This window comes from Oikopleura dioica, chromosome 1 (assembly GCF_907165135.1).
Source record: "Oikopleura dioica chromosome 1, OKI2018_I68_1.0, whole genome shotgun sequence".
Lineage (NCBI taxonomy): Eukaryota > Metazoa > Chordata > Appendicularia > Copelata > Oikopleuridae > Oikopleura > Oikopleura dioica.
Genome location: NC_137291.1, coordinates 10,079,515 through 10,097,720, shown reverse-complemented (window position 1 = coordinate 10,097,720; position 18,206 = coordinate 10,079,515). Strand labels below are relative to the sequence as shown.

General features: G+C 41.2%; 6 protein-coding genes across 7 annotated transcripts; 1 reads left to right on the top strand and 5 right to left on the bottom strand.

Moving 5' to 3' along the window:
• Window positions 1-6: 6 nt before the first annotated feature.
• On the bottom strand, window positions 7-1,147 carry LOC145701834 (uncharacterized). 2 transcript variants are annotated; one of them, XM_081779053.1, is made up of 6 exons: window positions 987-1,147; window positions 585-942; window positions 442-540; window positions 249-403; window positions 137-201; window positions 7-93 (listed from the first exon to the last, which is right to left on the bottom strand). In XM_081779053.1, the coding sequence occupies exons 1-5, from the start codon at window positions 1,107-1,109 to the stop codon at window positions 178-180; spliced, it is 759 nt and encodes a 252-aa protein (XP_081635179.1). In that variant the 5' UTR covers window positions 1,110-1,147; the 3' UTR covers window positions 7-93; window positions 137-177. The 2 variants fall into 2 exon arrangements, with proteins under 2 accessions (XP_081635179.1, XP_081635185.1); XM_081779059.1 differs by having other exon boundaries at window positions 27-93; window positions 141-201.
• Window positions 1,148-1,278: 131 nt separating this feature from the next.
• Window positions 1,279-5,378, bottom strand: LOC145701823 (protein Wnt-11b-like). Its single transcript, XM_081779043.1, has 6 exons — window positions 5,068-5,378; window positions 4,342-4,554; window positions 3,508-3,645; window positions 2,569-2,666; window positions 1,970-2,146; window positions 1,279-1,703 (listed from the first exon to the last, which is right to left on the bottom strand). The coding sequence occupies exons 1-6, from the start codon at window positions 5,275-5,277 to the stop codon at window positions 1,526-1,528; spliced, it is 1,014 nt and encodes a 337-aa protein (XP_081635169.1). The 5' UTR covers window positions 5,278-5,378; the 3' UTR covers window positions 1,279-1,525.
• Window positions 5,379-10,498: 5,120 nt separating this feature from the next.
• On the bottom strand, window positions 10,499-12,383 carry LOC145712065 (uncharacterized). The gene is made up of 5 exons (XM_081789752.1): window positions 12,265-12,383; window positions 11,441-12,223; window positions 11,067-11,402; window positions 10,824-11,026; window positions 10,499-10,774 (listed from the first exon to the last, which is right to left on the bottom strand). Exons 1-5 carry the CDS (start codon window positions 12,311-12,313, stop codon window positions 10,499-10,501), a joined length of 1,647 nt encoding a protein of 548 aa, XP_081645878.1. The 5' UTR covers window positions 12,314-12,383.
• Window positions 12,384-12,483: 100 nt separating this feature from the next.
• Window positions 12,484-14,189, bottom strand: LOC145703621 (E3 ubiquitin-protein ligase ARIH2-like). The gene is made up of 5 exons (XM_081781005.1): window positions 14,037-14,189; window positions 13,807-13,994; window positions 13,455-13,765; window positions 13,149-13,412; window positions 12,484-13,106 (listed from the first exon to the last, which is right to left on the bottom strand). The coding sequence occupies exons 1-5, from the start codon at window positions 14,165-14,167 to the stop codon at window positions 12,633-12,635; spliced, it is 1,368 nt and encodes a 455-aa protein (XP_081637131.1). The 5' UTR covers window positions 14,168-14,189; the 3' UTR covers window positions 12,484-12,632.
• Window positions 14,190-14,200: 11 nt separating this feature from the next.
• On the bottom strand, window positions 14,201-15,434 carry LOC145703630 (uncharacterized). The gene is made up of 5 exons (XM_081781017.1): window positions 15,190-15,434; window positions 14,932-15,006; window positions 14,792-14,881; window positions 14,543-14,643; window positions 14,201-14,499 (listed from the first exon to the last, which is right to left on the bottom strand). The coding sequence occupies exons 1-5, from the start codon at window positions 15,259-15,261 to the stop codon at window positions 14,307-14,309; spliced, it is 531 nt and encodes a 176-aa protein (XP_081637143.1). The 5' UTR covers window positions 15,262-15,434; the 3' UTR covers window positions 14,201-14,306.
• A 215-nt stretch (window positions 15,435-15,649) lies between these two features.
• LOC145712064 (uncharacterized) lies at window positions 15,650-17,651 on the top strand. Its single transcript, XM_081789751.1, has 4 exons — window positions 15,650-16,171; window positions 16,214-16,427; window positions 16,472-16,823; window positions 16,869-17,651. The coding sequence occupies exons 1-4, from the start codon at window positions 15,650-15,652 to the stop codon at window positions 17,536-17,538; spliced, it is 1,758 nt and encodes a 585-aa protein (XP_081645877.1). The 3' UTR covers window positions 17,539-17,651.
• The last annotated feature ends 555 nt before the right edge of the window (window positions 17,652-18,206 follow it).

Sequence of the window (18,206 nt, the reverse complement as noted above, 5' to 3'; positions counted from 1 at the left end):
CAACTTTTTTCAATGATATTTATTTAGAGGCAATGATTATAATAGGTTGTGAAGCAGGTAAATGGTTGAAGTGAATGTTTTCGAGGTGAAAATCTAAAATCAATTGTCATATTATAATTTTGAAGTCAAGATCTACCTACTGTATTCTAGGCTATGTTGAGTCTGAGCAAGCGGTCTTCATCCAAAATCCATTCCATCGTTCTAACAGGAGCGTGAACATGTTGGAAGAAAACATGATCCTTCGTTACCTTGTAAATAGAAGAAGATGGCCCGGTTGCGGATAAATTAGATGGAACATTGGTTTGGACATTTGGGCGCATTCGCTTGTTCGCTGGCTCGTCAGATTTGTGAATATCAACATCAGCAATTCGTCGTCTGTCGATTTTTGAGTCATTTCGCAAGTCTTAATATTTATAAAAAGAGGAGGGTGTACTTTCTCACCGTCATGTTCACTCGTTTTGATGTCAGCGCTTTCAAGAATCTTGTTTTGGACACATTTTTTCTCGCTTGTGCTTTTAATTTTTCCTTCTTCTTTGAAACCTATAGAAGTTGTTAGCTAAATAGCTGTCATTTTTTTTTAAAACCTGGAGTTTTTTTAGATTTTGGGCTGGAACATGTTAGCTCTTCAAAGAACTCGGTAAGCGGTGGAGCAGAATTAGAAATTCTTTCTTGTCTTTCTCGTTCCCGAAGACTCATTGATGATTGTCTTCTAAAGGTATAAATCCTGTCATAATCTGTATCGACAACTCCTTGCTCAGGTAAGCCGTGTTCGTCAAAGTCAAAGAAATGATCATAAGCAGGCTGGTCATCGCCTTCAACTTCCGAGTCGCTGCCGAATGGGCTAGTGTCATATTGACTGTTTTCTTCGCTTATATTGGTAGAATCACTATCGTATGAATCGTCATTGTCTCTCCGTTGCCAGGCATCTTCGGTTATATCCGGCTTTGATAAGGAAATTTAAACTGGCGAGTTTTCTACAATCTTACTTGTACTCTTTCTGATATGTTCTCAAAAAATCTTCTATTACAGCTTCCTCTAGCGATTTCTGGTTCCTCATCCTGCGAATCCGGATTGTTTCTATCGTTTTCTCTTTCAAAATTTGAATTCATTTTTTTCAAAATCAGGCTTTTATCGAAATTTTCTACCAAAAGGACGAAAAAAACTTTTTTCCTTTTATATCTAGAGAGTCTTGTAATCTTATAAAGACGCTTCTATTCTAGCGTACGGGAATCTATTTTAGCTTTTGAAGATATTTTTTTATTTCAGTCTTAGAAATATTCTATGGAACAGTCAGAAGTATTTTGAGGCAGTATTTACACTGTTAAAGATGGTTAAGATTATATTGGCGGATATATACAGTATGTTAATGGTAATGTAAACGGGTTCAATGTACAGTTGAACTCTTCAAAACTTTTTCAAAGGAAGAAGAATTGAGGCTAGTTTGGAGAATAGCACATTTGGCTCTCTCTCTATTCAAGTTTATATAAGTGTTTAAAATTATATACAGTTAATACAGTTTGCGATACTATTTGCATACATGCGTTATAGTTGTTTCTTCTACCGTATCACACTCGACCCTGCAGCACCAAACGTAGCGACAGTTGTAATTGTAGTTGATCGACGTCTCAATGACCTTTTTGTGACCTCTTCCACAGCAGAGATGATCGCAAGATCCCTCGCCATACGCGTTCGGATCACAAGTTCTGAAAGAATCCGTTAGTAACGAGAAATAAACAACAAATTTGCCGGAGCTAATTTGCTAATTGAAATGTATCAATTCCGCGGCCACTAATTAGTCGGTCGCCCTTTATAGGGTGCCGTTACAGGGTGCCTGGATAAAAGCCAGAAGCCGAAGAAAGAAAACAGGCCTTTGTGTTACTGTCAGACTCGCAGAAGAGCTATTCAATAAACAGTATCTTTTCCGTATTGTTTCACTTTTGAAATTTGCATAATCTCTTGTCTAGCTTACCTTCCAGCTGTTCCGGCAGAGCCAGATCGTCTATCAGCCTCGCAGAAGTCATTTGACTTGTCGACATAGTACATTTGCAGAACTGAACTTCGCTCGACGCGGTTAGAATCGTCGTTTCGTCGTCGCTTTGGCAGTCTGACGGAGCTCTCGTAAAGATTCTTCAAAGATTCCGCAACCCTAAAAAGACCTTGGTTAGCATTTGCAAAGACATAATTTCCGGGAATAAACAAACACCTAGAACGCCCCTTGAACAGATTGAAAGGGTTATTAACCCCTTTTGAGCATCGCCGGCGGTTTATTATCTCGGCCCTTGGGTTTGACAGAACCCTCCGACGTGCATTATGTAAATAGGAAAATATTTAACCCCAAACAGGGAGACACAGGGCTGCGCATTTGGCGAAAGGTTTTAACTCTTGCCAACAAAATGTACCCGAGCAGCAGCTGGGTTGACACCCATAAGATAACGAAAAGGTTTGCTAGGGAAACATGAGTTGTTAAATGAGGGATTAAATGATTTGCAATTGTATTTCCCCAACCAGATTGGTTAAATTTGAGTACTTTTACTATATTCATCAAACTGTTAAAATTTTCACACTTACTGTTCAACCGTGGGTGACACTTTCCAGCAGGTTTTCTCCGTGCAGCTGCCGGAGACGCCGTGGCACTTGCAAACTGTCTTCATGCTTTGAAGTGCTACCTGAAAATAAACAATTTAGTAAACAGTTTATGTCTTTTGCGACGATTATTTTATTTTGTCTTTTTTTTTGGTGTGAAAAACTTCACTCGGAAAAAAAATCTCGGTGCTTCTTTGATTTTTCTTGGGAGAGGGTTGAAAGACAGGATAATAAGGGGACCTCCTTCAAATTCAAGATTTTCAAGATTTTCGAGGAAAGTTTATTTAAACTCCGGTGCCTCGCGTAGATTTTTTGATAATTTTTCAAGAGTCACGCTAAAATTAGGGGTTATCGATCAGGGTTACGGGATATCCTCGCGGGGTCAAAATTACACCCGAGGTCGGAAGTGCCAAGGTAGAATCGAGATCGATTGATAGCGAGACCGGTCGAGCTCCGACTTGGAGACCCGCCCTGTGTCCGTCCTCACTGGGGGTCTAGGATTATCCCTTTGTTGCAAGAAAATTACGGCCGAGGTGGATTAAGACGATTAGACTGATTCTCCGGTAAAAAGATTGGACTAATTAGCAATTGGCTGTCCATCGATTTGATTAGCAATAATAGTTTGGCGTTTACCGGACCTAGTGAGGGGTAAAATACCCAAAATAGGGGTAATCAGGTTAATTTTTACAACATTTACGAGTCGCGCTTTTTTCATGCATCGGTGCGAGGCATGCAGGTGCAGGAGAAATTTTTGTGTTTCTATTTTTAACGAGGGCGAAATTACAAGGTGTAATTCCAAGAATGATGGCCTGGATCCGGAGTTGAGGGGAAAATTAAAGGGGGATGGGCATCCGCTCGTGCGGGCCTTGAGCTACATTTTTAGGGGGGCCAGTTTGTGCAACCAGTTATTCTTGTGCGTCTCACCTCTCGACCAGCGTTATTGTCAGCTGTGAACATTCGCTGGTATCGTTTCTTGGCGTCGGAGCGAAGGATGGGCGCATCTGTCCACTGTTTTGAAAACTCGTTCGCCCATTTCAGGTCGTGCTCGCATGGCTTCGAGACCTAAACAATTGTTGTTGATTTGTACTCTGACACGTGTACATTCTATTTTGTATTTTCTACTCTGAAATTTAGGGATTGTTAATCCGGCGGAGGGATGAAGCAGAAAGTATTGTCCCGCGCAAGTGGTAAAAATCAGATCAATCTGATCAAGGTCAGCGGCCTGAATTAGTCCCCATTAGGCCCCTTTCCCGACCGTGTTCGACATGTTATAACCAGGTCCCAAGATGTCTTTGATGAAACCGCTTGTATGAAACAGAGGGATCTCGGCCTATTCTGGCGGGTGATCAAAATTTTACCCCCTTGCCGTCACCAAGTCCCGCCAACGGAGCCCAGTACATTGTATATTATTTACGTTTGTTGGATTTCGCGCCGTGGCGGAACCGCGATTTCAAGCTATCCAATTTGATAACTCTGATTCCTGCCAGGGACATTTACACTGTTTACAAGTTGTCAACTTATTGACTGGGTGCCGTTCTTTTGATGTAACTTTCTTATCTTCCTAAGGGATTAGGATAGGGCACAAAATTTTGAGAGCTCATCAATTCTACGAATTAATCACAAGAGAGCCTGTTTTTCTTGGCAACGGGAAAAATATGCGCCGCCTTATAATCCCTCCAGAACCGCAAGGTACATCCTTGACCTCCCCAAATTCCATTTTCGAAGCTTCAAATTTAGGAGTTATTTGCGGTGGCTTACCGTAGGGTCCAAGTACTCGTCCTGCGGTCGGTATCGGCAGCCGCACATTCCCATGTCGCCCCTGGCACAACGATTGGCGATGTTGATCGAGACAGCGGCGCTGGACAGGGCGTGAACGTAGGCTCTTTCGGAGGTGCCTTTTCGAAGGTCTCGCTTGAATTTGGGAGCAGATTTGAGACTTTCGCAATTCCAGCGTTTGTTTGCCATTGCTGACTAAAATTAATGATAAGTTTATGTTTATTAATTCCGTCTGCTTGAAAATAGAAATTAAAAGGCAACATGATTGTCTCGTAGAAGCAAATATCAAATGGCGACAGTTCAAGGTTCTTTCTAGTCCTCAAATCAAGTACGAGATTCTCGCATAAAAAGGGATTATTCTCGCTTATATCAAGTGCGCTCTGCTCAAACTTCAAAAATCGCGACTTTCGGGTTCAAGAATTTTTCGCCGTGCAATCCGCTTGAAACGCAATGTTTATCCTGTGCGCTTTATCCGCCCGCATGCATTCCCGGAATCCGAGGTTTTATCGGCGAGTATTGGCGGAATTCGCGGAATTTCTAAACTACTAAACGGCATATTTCCGTTTTGGCCAAAACAAATAGGGTTTTTTGAAGGGTTAAGGACCGGGAATACATGGTAGCGAAAGGCGGGGATAATCGACGGGTAAATCCTCTGACAATATTTGAGTAATTGTTGACCAGAAAGGGCGTTCCTTTGATGGTACTTACCGAACAAGCATTTGTTGTTTGGATTGTGGCTGTGTGGATAGCTTCCATAAATCCTTTCGTCTGGTGATTTTTCGAAAATTTGCGACACAAGCGATCTTGCAGTGGATCACTCAAGCCATCGCACAAGTCATCTTCAACAGCTTTTCCGTGCATCCCTATCCAGTCGATGGCAAAAACGCCCGAGAAGGACAGGAAGGATGAAATCTTCATAATCTTCTAGGTCTCTTTTTAATTCTACGCGATCTCTGTAGTGGTTCTTTATCAACCGGTGGGTGTTGACTTTTGAGTCACCTTTTTTGATTTGTAAAGGTAGATTTGCGTTATGAAATCTCGGAATCGAGCGAAGGAAGTGGCCATCTTGCGCGCGGCCATCTCGGAGGGCGCGAATGGGCTCCGCGGCGCTCGCGCTCACAAGGGGCTCGGTACCGATAAGGATCCGCTTTTTCACCTTTTTGGGTGGGTTCCTTCCGACAATTGAATTTAACGCGTATTAATAGAAATTTCCTCAATCGAAGTGGTAAACAAATCAATTACTTTGCGTAATTGAAATCAAGGAAGACTATTCTAGTCGACAAATTTTACGAAAACCGATGAAATCCTCTTTACTAAATGGGCTAAAATATATTCTTATCAATATGTATCCTTTGATCTATCTGTATGTTAAGACATTAGCGAGTGATATTTACTCTCAAATAAGAAAAATCCCACACCTTTCCGATAAGACCAAGGTCATCTTATAATCTTTCATTATTTCCTCTGAAAAACTCGCTCTCTGACGTTTTACGAAAGAACAAAAGTGCTGTTTGCTCGCTGTAGTTTATACAGATAGCCGCGTAACCAGGAGTTTTTACAAACACAAAGATATTATTTTTATGTTGCTCAGAAGTTCTCACGGCCGCTGGAAACGATTCCCTTACGATTTCGATTTGTGGACTTTTTGGAGATGGCTTGAATTTATTCAAAACGGAGACAGCTCGTTCGACAAACTTACGAGTGCAGTGATCGATGGCGTAATAAACCTAGAATTCAATCACAATCAAAGGACTTCGTCTACAAGTCCACAGCGAGAGTAATTTCAAATGCTGGGTATTCATAAAATGAAGCTATCACTGGCAGTTTCCTGCTGCGTATTCTCCCGCAAAGGGATTTATATTTACGCTGATGGCCATTGTGTCCCGTCTTTTCACCCCTGGAAATTAACATCTGTCTCCTTTGTAATTACTTCTTAATTAGCGGGGCCACAATGGGCCCAAATTCCAGGTCACGAATAAAAGAGGCCCACACGGGGGGAATGGGGCTCATGAAATTTTCGCAAAAAATTTCCTTTGAAGCCGGCCGCCGGGGTCTAACTGGCCATCGATCGGCATTCCGAGCGGGTATAAAAAGATATGGGTAGCTAGCATGGTCGGATGGTATTGACTCGTGTCAATACCTTATGGCTAGCGAACGGGTTGACTTAGATTCCTTGCCGAGTACAAGTAGTTTATGGTCCAGCCCTACTTTTCGCGGAAGTAACTTAGTATTGATCAGGGGCGCGACCAGCTGGTGAGTGTGTAAAATAAGAAATCTGTTTGTAAATTTTCGAAATTTCAAATCACCTCGAAAGTTTTTTCGCCGAAATTCGCATCGGCAAACAGATGGGCCAGGCTTAGTTTTGACGCGCGGCTACTTGATCATGCTTGCTATCAGCTTGTTTCTTGGGGAATTATCATGAGCATATGAGCCAGTCTTGTTATGAAATTTGGAAGCTTTTTGGCCCCTTTTTCGCAAATCCGAAATAAGTAGTTTTTATTCCTTTTCGTCAAAATACTCTTATCTTATCTTATTTTCATATGATAACCTAGCAGGATTATGAGATCTAAAGCCAGCCCTAAACCCGGGCTAATACATCACCATGTTTTAATAAACACTGTCAGAAATTAGTACTCATTTGTGAGCTCCGGAAGCGCTTTGAAATGTTTCATTTACCGAAACCAAAAACATGTCACGTGATCATTTCTCCATTTTTGAAGTGATCAGAAGGCGCCGGATGATGCATCCAGGTCAGGGCCCCTTTCCCGCTGAGTTGAGAGACGATCTGAATTGCTTCCGGTTTCGACGAAGAGGAAGTAGTCAGCAGTTCCGCCCGATTGTTATGCAAGATGGTATCTGATCGTGAGATCACTCGGACTAGAACCGTAATGAGCATCTTATTAGCTTGGCATGAAAATTTAACGATGCTCGTTTTTCAATAGAAATTCAAGAAGGAGCGAAAGAAACTGGCCTTTCACGGTTGCTGCTACTGGACTCATCACAGGTGCAAGTTGTGTACTGCATTTCAAAGGCGCTCGTAAATATCTTTGACAAATTGGATCGATGGACTTTTTTGCACATGCCGTTTTTTCGAATCTCGGTGGGGAGAAAGGGCACTTTGCCCATCCCTTTGTCGTTACAAAATACCTGACTGAAGTCTTCTTGGCGGCACCTTCGGAGGGAGGTCGAACACTTTGAGTGTCATTAAGGGTGTCCTTGACGCAAAATTCCCAGAATTCGCCTTGCAACTTTATGCAACCTAAGGAGGGGACTTTTCCTTTTATTATTTATTTCGTCGTTTTATTTGCTGTTGAAATTCTTTTGTGGTTTGCTGTTTATGAAAACATTCCGTCAAAGTAGTAAAAAATTAGGCGCTCAATTTTCGGGTTCAGTGAATGACAAGATTTTTGCGTTTTCGGGGTTTTATTGGGGTTGATTGGGGTGCCATGGGAAACCGAGATTTCCTTCCAACAGGGGCCCAATTTAGTTGTCGGTTTTCACCTCGTAATTGTTGTAATTTTAACTTGTTATCAGATTGAGAGGCGGAAGCTCGCTCCTAAACTCGCTTTGAATATTCAGTTTTCCGCTAGATCTGTCTTATGACAATTCCAGTGCTCAAGAAAAATTTGATACGGTTGAAACTTTGTCCCAATGATGCTCGGAATAGGATTGAAATACACACCGGTGAGAGGGTGTTTTCGCGGGCCGGTACACTTTTTGAGAAAATGCGTGAAATTCGGATGAATAAGATATTTTTCTTGGAAAATACAAAAATTCTAGCAATCGCTTTTTGAGATCCACTTTCGATATTTCAGACTTGCTTGAAACTTTGTAGCTAGTAGTTCTGCAAAGACGAAAGGCCAATAAATACAAAGTAGAGTTTTTAAAAGACGAAATTCGAAATTCGAACATGAAATGATGACCACATTAGTCAAGTTTTTATAAAATTAATGTGTGTTTTCGGGTAAATTGGGCCCCATAAACACCTTGTTGCGGATCTTGTCCAACTAGCGGCGGCTCCTTTGAAGATTTTCATCCCTTCTTATGGGATCGCGATCAGTCGAAAAATACAAGAGTTGGCCCAGATAGATTCACGCGGTGGGCCCGCTTGCCGACGCCGTTTTCAAGTTTATGAACTTGATGTTACTTTTTTAGATGCTATCGGTTATTTGGACGTGGCCAAGGCGGTTATTTTTGGAAACACTAATAAAGCCGGAAGTACGCCCTAAATCGTGAATAAGCGAGACGAGCGAGCGGTTAATTCGGATAGATATTGAGATAAACGAGAGCTCTAGATTTTCTTCTCCTTCCCTCGAAATTCATTAACGTCTTGAATCAACACTGAGATAAATGCTCCAAGCAGATGGGTTCCTAAAATAATCTTCGTGATACGTATGAGAGCCTGGGGATTTCCACATGAGCTGGTACATCTTCGAATTCCTAATAGACATATGAACATCAAACTGCCATCTTGAAATTGACGACAAATTCCCGACCGGTTAGGTAATACCCGAATGTTGTCACAAATGTCCCGCTCCTTCGAAATTCGAAAACTTCAAATTCGGCTGTACAGAGTGCCAGCTGTAAGGCGAAATAACATCAGCCTTCGCAGAACCACGCCGCGAATATTTTCGCGACAGTAATCCACCACCGCCACTGAAGCAGAAATCAATTCGATTGTCAGTTAATATAATTGTATGTTGAGTAGGATAAGCCCAAATATTTTCAAGGGGATTTCACTTGAAAATTCTTTCGAGATTTTTGGATGAACGGCAAAATTTTTGAGGGTGTGAAGAATTCGATAAATTGAGGGGTTGAGTTCATGGGTTGTTGGTTTGTTGTGGTACATTTGATTAGGCAGAATCTATAGTTTTGAACACATGAAAGTAATTTTAAAGCGAGAGTCTTTAGAAATGCCGATAAGCGTAACCTAAATCTCAAGAAATTGTCCGAAATTTGACCTTTTTAGTTTGACCGTCTTGCGCTAATTTTGCGATAAGAAATTCCGGCCACTGTTCCTATTTCCGTCCAAGTTATCTATTGCCCCGTCGAAGGAATTCTACTTTCCGGGCGAAATGGGATGAAAAATGCCCTTTCCTGGGTGATATCAGCGCCTCATATCTTTCTGTAGTTCGACCCGCGCGAAACGATGGTGGTGGTGCCCAGTTCAGACGTCGATCAAGTGGGCAGTGGACCGTGCCATCATCATTCTTGGTAAATCTTTCAAACCGGTCACTGAAGAGTTTGATCACTTCCGCCTGGAACACGGTAATATTAGAAGCACGCTGGTTAAAACATCAAATTTCAAATGCATGATATTTTTTTCATTATTGATTGTCAAGTGTTTCCGTGTTTTCATTTTCTCTAGGTCGAAAAATCGGCTGCGTGGTCAGTTCTTTGTTATCATTGGATGTTGGTTTCGGAACTTGGGCATGACCATCGTCATTTTTTCAACCGTCTCGCTAAAAATAAGAGACATACTTATTGATACTAACACTTTTTCTTTCAAAATCTGCTTATAAATAATAAGTTATGACGTTTGTCAAAGAGAAAATTGATTACGAATATTCAGAATGGGTATTGGGACCATAGTAAACGAAACGAAAAAAAGATTTCTGAACATTTACAAGTACGTTCGCGGCATTTTTGACACAAAATTTCGACAAAACCGCGGCAGAGCTACACATACTTCTCCTCGCGGCAGTAACGATATTATATTTTTACCTTAGTATATATCATTTTTTTAGGCACACATGAAAAATATTTCGGGGGGACGGCTTTTGTCCATGAAAACGCGGTAAACATGACAGAGTCCGTACAGGACGTATTCAACATTGATAACAGAGCACTTCACATGTTTCCGGGTAAGGAATTACACCTTTTAAGAAAAATTAATCGTTTAAGATACTGTCATCCCATCGATAGACCAAGTGCACCAATTTTGCAACTTTTCAAACTACCAGTAAACCGACAATACGTACGCTAAATCCCATAAAATATCAACGCAATCTTAACTTTAGCGGCGATGATCCGAGTCATTTTCTAACCGCGGCCTAACAATCCCATGCAAAATATGGATCGCTGTACGAATTTTGGATGCTTTACAAATTTTGATAAAATCAAATATATCCATTGTCTTTTATATTGTTCGTTTTATTGGCATGAGTCTTTTAGGGCAAGCAGGAATCTCAAGTGAGCCTTTCGTCCAGGGATGGAAGTAGCGTTGCCTCAAGTTTTGACATACTTTTTGATGCGTTTCAAAGGCAATTCTGTACTTCGAAAGTGTATATTCTTTTCCGAGCATGACTTCTTCTCGCTTCGCATCTGATACAGTTTGCCAAAATTTTTCTTCCTCCTCCGCCATAACTTTCGTCCAATACTCTTGATACTTTATCCAAAAACCCATCGATTTCTCCTTGAACATATTGATAAATTATCTTCATCAATAGAAAAAGGAAGAGTACCTGGAATAGAAGTTCATCGATAACTTCGATACGGTTGAGCCCATGAAACTCGCATCCTTTATAGAAAAAATTTCCAAAAGTTGTACTGAACTCATCTTCTGCAAGAACAGGCAGGTTTTCATTGATATTCTCGTACTTGTACTCAGCCTGAATTTTCCGAAACTCGCGAAAGTATATTTTCCTTTCTTCTTGGACATACTTTGCTAGATAGAATTGATAAAAAGATTAGATAGTCACACCAACCTTTGAAGTGCTGAACAAGTCGATCCTCAAATGTCACACAAAATTCATTCTTGAACCAATCTTCCCAAAATTCTTCATATTCCTCAAGGATCTCTTCGTTGTCTTCAAAATGCTCAACCTCAGTTTCTGATATCGATCCATACTCTTTTTCAGAGAGCAAAAACTCAACATCTTCTTGTATTCTTGGTGAGCCCATGACATCTTCAGGCTCGAAGCAAGGAACAATTAGGTGAGGGTACTTCGTACGATTTCTTAGCACAGCTTCCATTTTTGAATTTCTGAGGAAATAATCAAACTCGCGGATAAATTCTTTTTCCCAAACATCATTGAATGTATCTAAGAAGATCGTACTTTATTCGCTGCGGGCATTTTACCTAAAACTTCAATAGCCGTTGAGTACTTCCATCTGAGTTTTCTAACTGTGGACATTTGAAGATTGATATCGTAACGGATTCCCAGTTCCTCTCTTTCCTTAGTTGTCAACTTTAGAATATCTGCTGATTCCCAAATTTTCTTCTCTCCACTTTCCGTTGTTAATTTATTCGCAACTTCTTCGTAGATATCATCTTCTTTTTCAGCAAGAAAATCATTAAGAAAGCCTCTTGAAACGATTGAAGTGACTGGCTTGAAATCGAACTGCAGTTGTTTCCATTGCTCGATATCGGCTCGCAGCAAAAAGGGATCAAGTTGGGCAGAATGAGGTGATAGAAATTTTGGAATATAGAACTCTTTACTCCACTTTTTGATGAACTTCTGTAGCTTGGTTTCGTATTCGTTGACTTGTTTTGGATCGCTGAAATCAATTTCCCGTTTGAGGATGATCATCTTTGAGATCGCCTGTTTGAACTTTTTCTGCTGCGGAAGATTATTTCCGAAGTAACGAGTGATATCTTGATAATCAAGAAGCTCATTCAACTCTTGGACATCTAGGCCGCCGTTCACTGCTTCTTGAGGATCATGATAAAGCCTTCCTTTCTTTAAAACTTCGAGGAGCTGAGAAGATATCAGTTCTTCTCTAACTGTTGGAACTTCTTCTAGCAAGAGAGGTATCGTATTTTTCGGCTTCAGAAATGCCGAATGATATTCTCGGAAATTCTCATCAGAAAGCCGATCTATTTCGACGAGGTATCGTAAGTGAATTCTCCAGTGAACCTCGCCTTAGAAAAAAATGATCATCAGCGCCAATTAACGAACCTACTGTTAGTAAAAACTTCAGTGTATCGTCGACATCTTACAAGTCGATTCATATTTTCGAAAAGCAACTAGATTTTACGTTACCCTTCGGTGCATCATTCTCAAATATTTCACAAGGAGTCGGAGGCTTATCAATACGAAAGATGATTTTGAAAAATTTTACAAAAAAAAAACAGTAATTGATTCTCTGGAAGGGGAGAAAACTCCCAGAGAGGATCGAATGAAACTTCGTCTTGTATTGGTCAAAAAACAAGTAGGAGGAAAGCAGAAATATATACAGTCAGACAAATGGTCGTTCATAATTATTTACAGAACATAAATTATCATTAATATCACAATGAATTGAAGATAAAGGTAGTCAATATTTAACAATTACAATAAAGAGGTAGATTTTACAAGAGTCATTCTCGACTTTTGGGCAGCAGCAGAAGCCTGTTCTAGCTGTGCAACAGAAAACTCACGCGCGTTTTCTAGCTTCCAGGCGAGATCCTCGCAATCTGCTTCAAGAATACCCTGCTGGTATTCGAAAAGCATCTTTTCTTTAGAAGCATCCATGAAGTACGCTCGAGGATAAGTGAATTTCAATGTGTATCGACACTGCGCCAGAATTTTTCCAGCTCGTTTCAGATGCTCCCAATCGATCCAGGTTCCGTTCGATTTCTGCACTTCCTTCTGCGCAATCTCCTGTAGATTTTTCTGGAAGACCTTTTCCATCTTTAGCGATCGAGAATGATTATCCCAGCGCTGGAAATAATGAAGATATTTCGACAAAGACGCGCGGGTCTCGTTTTCTAGCTCTGCTCGAACTGCTTCTGGGTCTTCTTTGAACCTTGAGCATTCGTAGTACTGAAAATCAATGAATTTCTACCCACATAGAACTCGCTATACCTGAGCTCCGTGTTCTTTCCAATCTCCAGAGCAGACCCAGCAGAACTCGTACTTGCAGAGTCCACAGATCACATGGTTGCACCCTCCTGACTTTTCGATACAACTAGAGCACATCGGACAATCCTTTGTCTTCGTAGCGATGTAATCAGCTGTTTCAGAGTCGTCCGAACATTTCTGCAACCAGACTTTGATCGTTGAGCATTCAGTTGGATGGTGAAAGTCTAAGCCGCATTGGAAGCAGAATTCAGTAGCACAGGAATCGCACTAGAATCGTCTCATAAAGACCAAGGTTATTTTTTGCCCCACCCGAACTCGTTTGGGAGAGGATTCTTCCAAAGCCATGACGATCTCTGAGCAATCGGGGCCAGGACAAAAGCGTACTCCAGGATAACTTATCACCATGCAATCAAACAGTATCTCTTCAAATTTCTTCCCTAGCGATCCTGGCACGAGCGGGAGCACGGCTGATTCAGTGAGAAGAACCTCACAGCCGTGGCCCATGCAACAGACATCAGATCGCTGCTGGAGTCGCGTTCGCGTATGATATCTCCAACAATCCAGGCAAAATTCGTGCTGACAAAAAGTCGCGTAGAGGTCTTTTCTCGGTTCATCACAAACTGAGGTAAGTTAGAAATCTGCTGTTAGTTTCCAGAGTTACCGTCACAATGACTTTTTCGAGTTTTGACGAGTTTGTCGCCGTATTTAGATTTCGACAAAACTTTTGAGGCAGTGCTGGTGTTCCATTTTGATTTCATCAAAATCGTTTTCGCAACTGAAACGGATATCTTACAGGAATTTGCGAAGGCAGACGCTTCTTTTTCGACTTTCGCCTTGAAGATTTGAGAGCTAAAACGTTCTCAGTCAGAAAACCTCAAAAACGTGGTGTACCTGATAAATAAACATTTGAAATTCTCGATGGCGTCAACATTATCTGCCTTGTCGAGCTCAATATCTTCCTCGAAATCGTCCCAAGATTCATCCCCTGAGCCGAAGTCTTCATAATCTTCTGAGTCAGACATTCTAAAAATCAGGAATTAAGAACATTCGTTTCGTATAAAAAAATATTCTGTGTTGAGGGCGTATAAAAAATAGAGTTTCAGTGAAGGCAAGCGTACAGATTTTTGAATAAAAAATATTTCCTAAGATTAGTACGATCGATTAGGGTTTGGATTTTCCGTCGAGATATCCACGATCATTGTGAATTCTGCAATTTCGAACTCGTGGAGGTTTGATTGTGGCTTTTGACGTCCCTGGAACATCTGGGTCTTCTTCGTCGCTTTCTTCTTCCGAGGACGATTCTTCCGACGACGATTCTTCTTCAGAAGAGCTGGATTCTTCGTCATCGACAGCCCTTTAAAAATGCGTTTATCTCTGCTTTCTCGTGTTTCTCTTACTCTCCAAGTTCAATGGCTTGTTCCAAAACTGGCAAATATTCTTTGGCAATTTTGTTGCCTGGATCAAATTTGAGCATAATGTTAGCTAGCTTGAGTGCATTCTAAAAATAGAAAGATCAGCTCAAGTACCTTTAGCCGACCCTGTACTTAAAAAGTACAGGAAAGAGATTTGACAAGCGAGCAATTATTGACCTCTCGATAGAAGAAAAGATAAGGACAATTAATTGCTGCCAATGAAAAAAACGTTACCTTGTATTTTTTCCCAACGACGTTGTAAACAAACTCGGTCTTCAATCCGAATGGAATATCTTCTACATAGTCTTCATCTCTTGGCGGGGCCTTGAAGTATGTTTTTGAGGAATGGAATGAACAGAGTGTAGAATTCTTACCCGAAGTCCGGAGTCAGCTGTTTCTTCGCCTTCAGATGTCTCCGTGCTCACCTGGGCAGCTGGGCGTCCGCTGACCTGGAAGTAACGGTTATCACTTTTGTGAGAAAATTTTCATATGCGAAAATGAATATTGATGAATTGCTTATGTTGGAGGTGCTTTTCTTCAAGATTTTGATCATTTTCTCGTTATTGAAAATTTCACAAAGATTAATGATTTATGAATAAATTACTACAGTAATTTGTAAATACTAAAATTACCTCGGGTGTTTTATCTGTAGTATCATCAAGAGTCAGCGATTCTATCTTCAGATCTTCCGCTTTATCTCCCATTTATCCTTTTTTTTCTGGGAAACGATTTTCAAAATTTTAATATTTTCTGACAAAAACAAATCGAAAGATTTTTCTGCAGTGATTCTAGTGACACTAGAATCGCCTCGACTCGAGAAAGATCTGAATTTCTCGCCACCGCGCCACGGCCAATAAGCGCGCGGGAGATTTGGAGAGAAAGACTGGTTTTTTAGTTTCGATTGCGGCGATTTTTCACGAGAGATTGGAAAAAATGTCGGGAGAAACATTGATGCCAAGGAAAGTTGAGAGATTTATCAGTGTAACTCTTTCACTCAGCAGATGTATTACAGACAGAAATGCCTTTTTGATTCAAAAGTTTGAGAATAATTGAATTGAGTATATTTGCGAGAAGCGGTACCTTTTTCGGAATATGACTCAAAATCTCGCTAAAAGTCGAGCTCGTCGATCGAAACCCGCCGTTTCTCAAGTTCTCGACAGTCAAATCACCAATCCAGAGCGTTCGTCGCCCGTGACCCCGGATCGTCGGAATAGATATGACGCTGAAAAGGCGAAATACGACGCAGTTCCATCCAGATTTGAAAGTCGACAGAGAGACGTTGATTTCAGACCACGACAAAGAGAATCCTATGGCAATGGATCATCTCGAAATGACAACAGATCTCGAGGAAGACCTCGATATAGCGACCAAGGCTCTGGATTCAATCGTGGTCATCAAAATTCAAGCTACAACGATGGCCGGAGAGATTCTCCTGAATCCCCAGATGAAGAGCATGATGTTCCTGAAGGAGCGTTGCTAATTGGAGACAGTATGCTTAAGTCCTGTATATATTACATGGATACTGTTCCACTAAAGGATTTTTTCGCGTTCTCCTACCCGGGAATCAGAGCGGAAGGACTGGTTGAAGCGTTGAAGTCAGAATATCTTCCCCCGGTAATCCTACATTTTCAAAAATCTTCGAATTATTATTTTTAGCCCCGTCGAGTCGGAACAATTCTACTTCATGTTGGCACAAATAACGCCTCCCAATCACGCGTTAAGTCTACTGTATCCGAATGTGCCCAGGAAATCATCGAATGCATCTACATGGTTCGAAAGCTCTACCCAGCAGCGATGATTTTCGTTAGCTCGATTCTCCCTAGACTCGACGAAGATCATCTACGAGCGGTTGAGTGCAACAAGATTGTCGGTATGTCTTATTCGATGAGTTTTTTTTCCTGAAATTGCTTGAAGCTGTGTATGTGAATACAGAGATGACGGACGATGAAATGGTCAAGGTCATCGATTTCTCCACAGACTTCTACTTTCAAAACGACGGAGAAAATGCTCTAAAAGAATATATGTATCGCAAAAGCCAGATCGAGCAAAAAAGCCCTGTTGAAGGAGAAGAAGTGTACGTCGATAATGTCCATTTGAGCGACGAGGGAGGGCAGCGCTTCATGGAACTGATTCATCATTCTTTGGAGGCTGCTAAGTTTGATAACAAGAAAAGAAAGGTTCTTGGATCGCAGCTCTTGAAATTAAAAGATTGGAATACGTTTCGGGTCCAGGAGTTCGGGATGTTCGGCGAACATATTCGACACAGGTTGAGAAAAACTCGCCATTTTATAGCTGACTTCATCCTTTTTAGAGAGACAAATTATATGGCGGCTATCAAGAAAGACTACGCGCTTGAAAACTCAGACGAGCGACTCAAAGAAGCACGTAGATCGGAAGACTGGTACGAACGAAACGAGGATGACGATGAAGAATGCCAGAACGAGCCAGAGAAAGAAGAAACGAATGAAGAAATGAATGAGCGAATGGCAGAAGAAACCGAGTTTCAAGCTCCGTTCGATATTGATGAAGAGTCGCTCGCTTCGTCGGAAGTCTCAAACTTTTCAGCGAATAAAGAAGGAATGATTGATTGGGAAAATAAGGACGAGTTTGATTACGATTACGATGACGATCTTTTCGGGAAGGTTAAAACTTGCATATCACGTCATTCTTTCATGAAATATAGCAGTAAAACGGCAACTTTGAAAACCTTTGAAAAGCTGATGCAGAAAAACAGCGAGCAAACGAAAAGATTCCAGAAGAAAACGACGAGAATGACACGACTCTCGTCGATGAGCCGAATTCGAGCGAAGGCGACAAGGAGCCAGAAACAGCCGCCGATGATGAGAAAAAACCTCCAGGGGAGGCGGGGACTCCACCGCAGAGTGCCGAAGAAAATCTCTGCACTCAAGTTAGAGGCTTACGATTTAGAGGCATTCGAAGTAGAGCTTCGTATAAGATTAGTCGGGAAGCAAGAGCTTTGAGATGCAAGAACTACCTGAATTAGAATTCTTCATCTGATAATAAATTTATCAGCCCTTTTTCATTTTCGCACTGTTCAAATAATATCTGAATAAAATATTTTACTGCCACGGAATTCTTTCCGCTCTTCTTTATTTCCTGATTGTTTATAATTTATTAGTTATAAATGATGGAAGAAATTAAAAAGTAAGCCATAAATAGCAAATGTACAGGAAGAGTCATCCGCTGAAGAGGAAAAAACACCTCCTGATTCTCTTTACGTTGACATTGACAATCATATCGACCAGCCTTTCCGCAACTCGCCAGTTATTGATACCGCGAACTTGCCGCTCAGCGATGGTATGTCTGACGCTTCCGACGAATTCATCATTGATGAGGACCTTATGGAGGTCCCCAATCTCGTGAAGAAAGCTCGTAGAAATAGCAACACGAAGCCCGTCCATTTTCGAGCACAGCCGAACAGCCCTCCTCCAGTTCCGAAGGTTCAAGCTTTAGTTCCAAGGAAAGGATTTATCAAGCAAGATAGGTTTAGGGCGTCCAGGTTCACAATTGTAAACCTGGCTCACGATCTGCATCAAATGAATGGTCCTGGTTTGATAGGGAAACTCATTTTTGAGGTTATCAATTTTCATTGAGTCACTTTTCGAACTTGTTAACCAACCGATCGTGA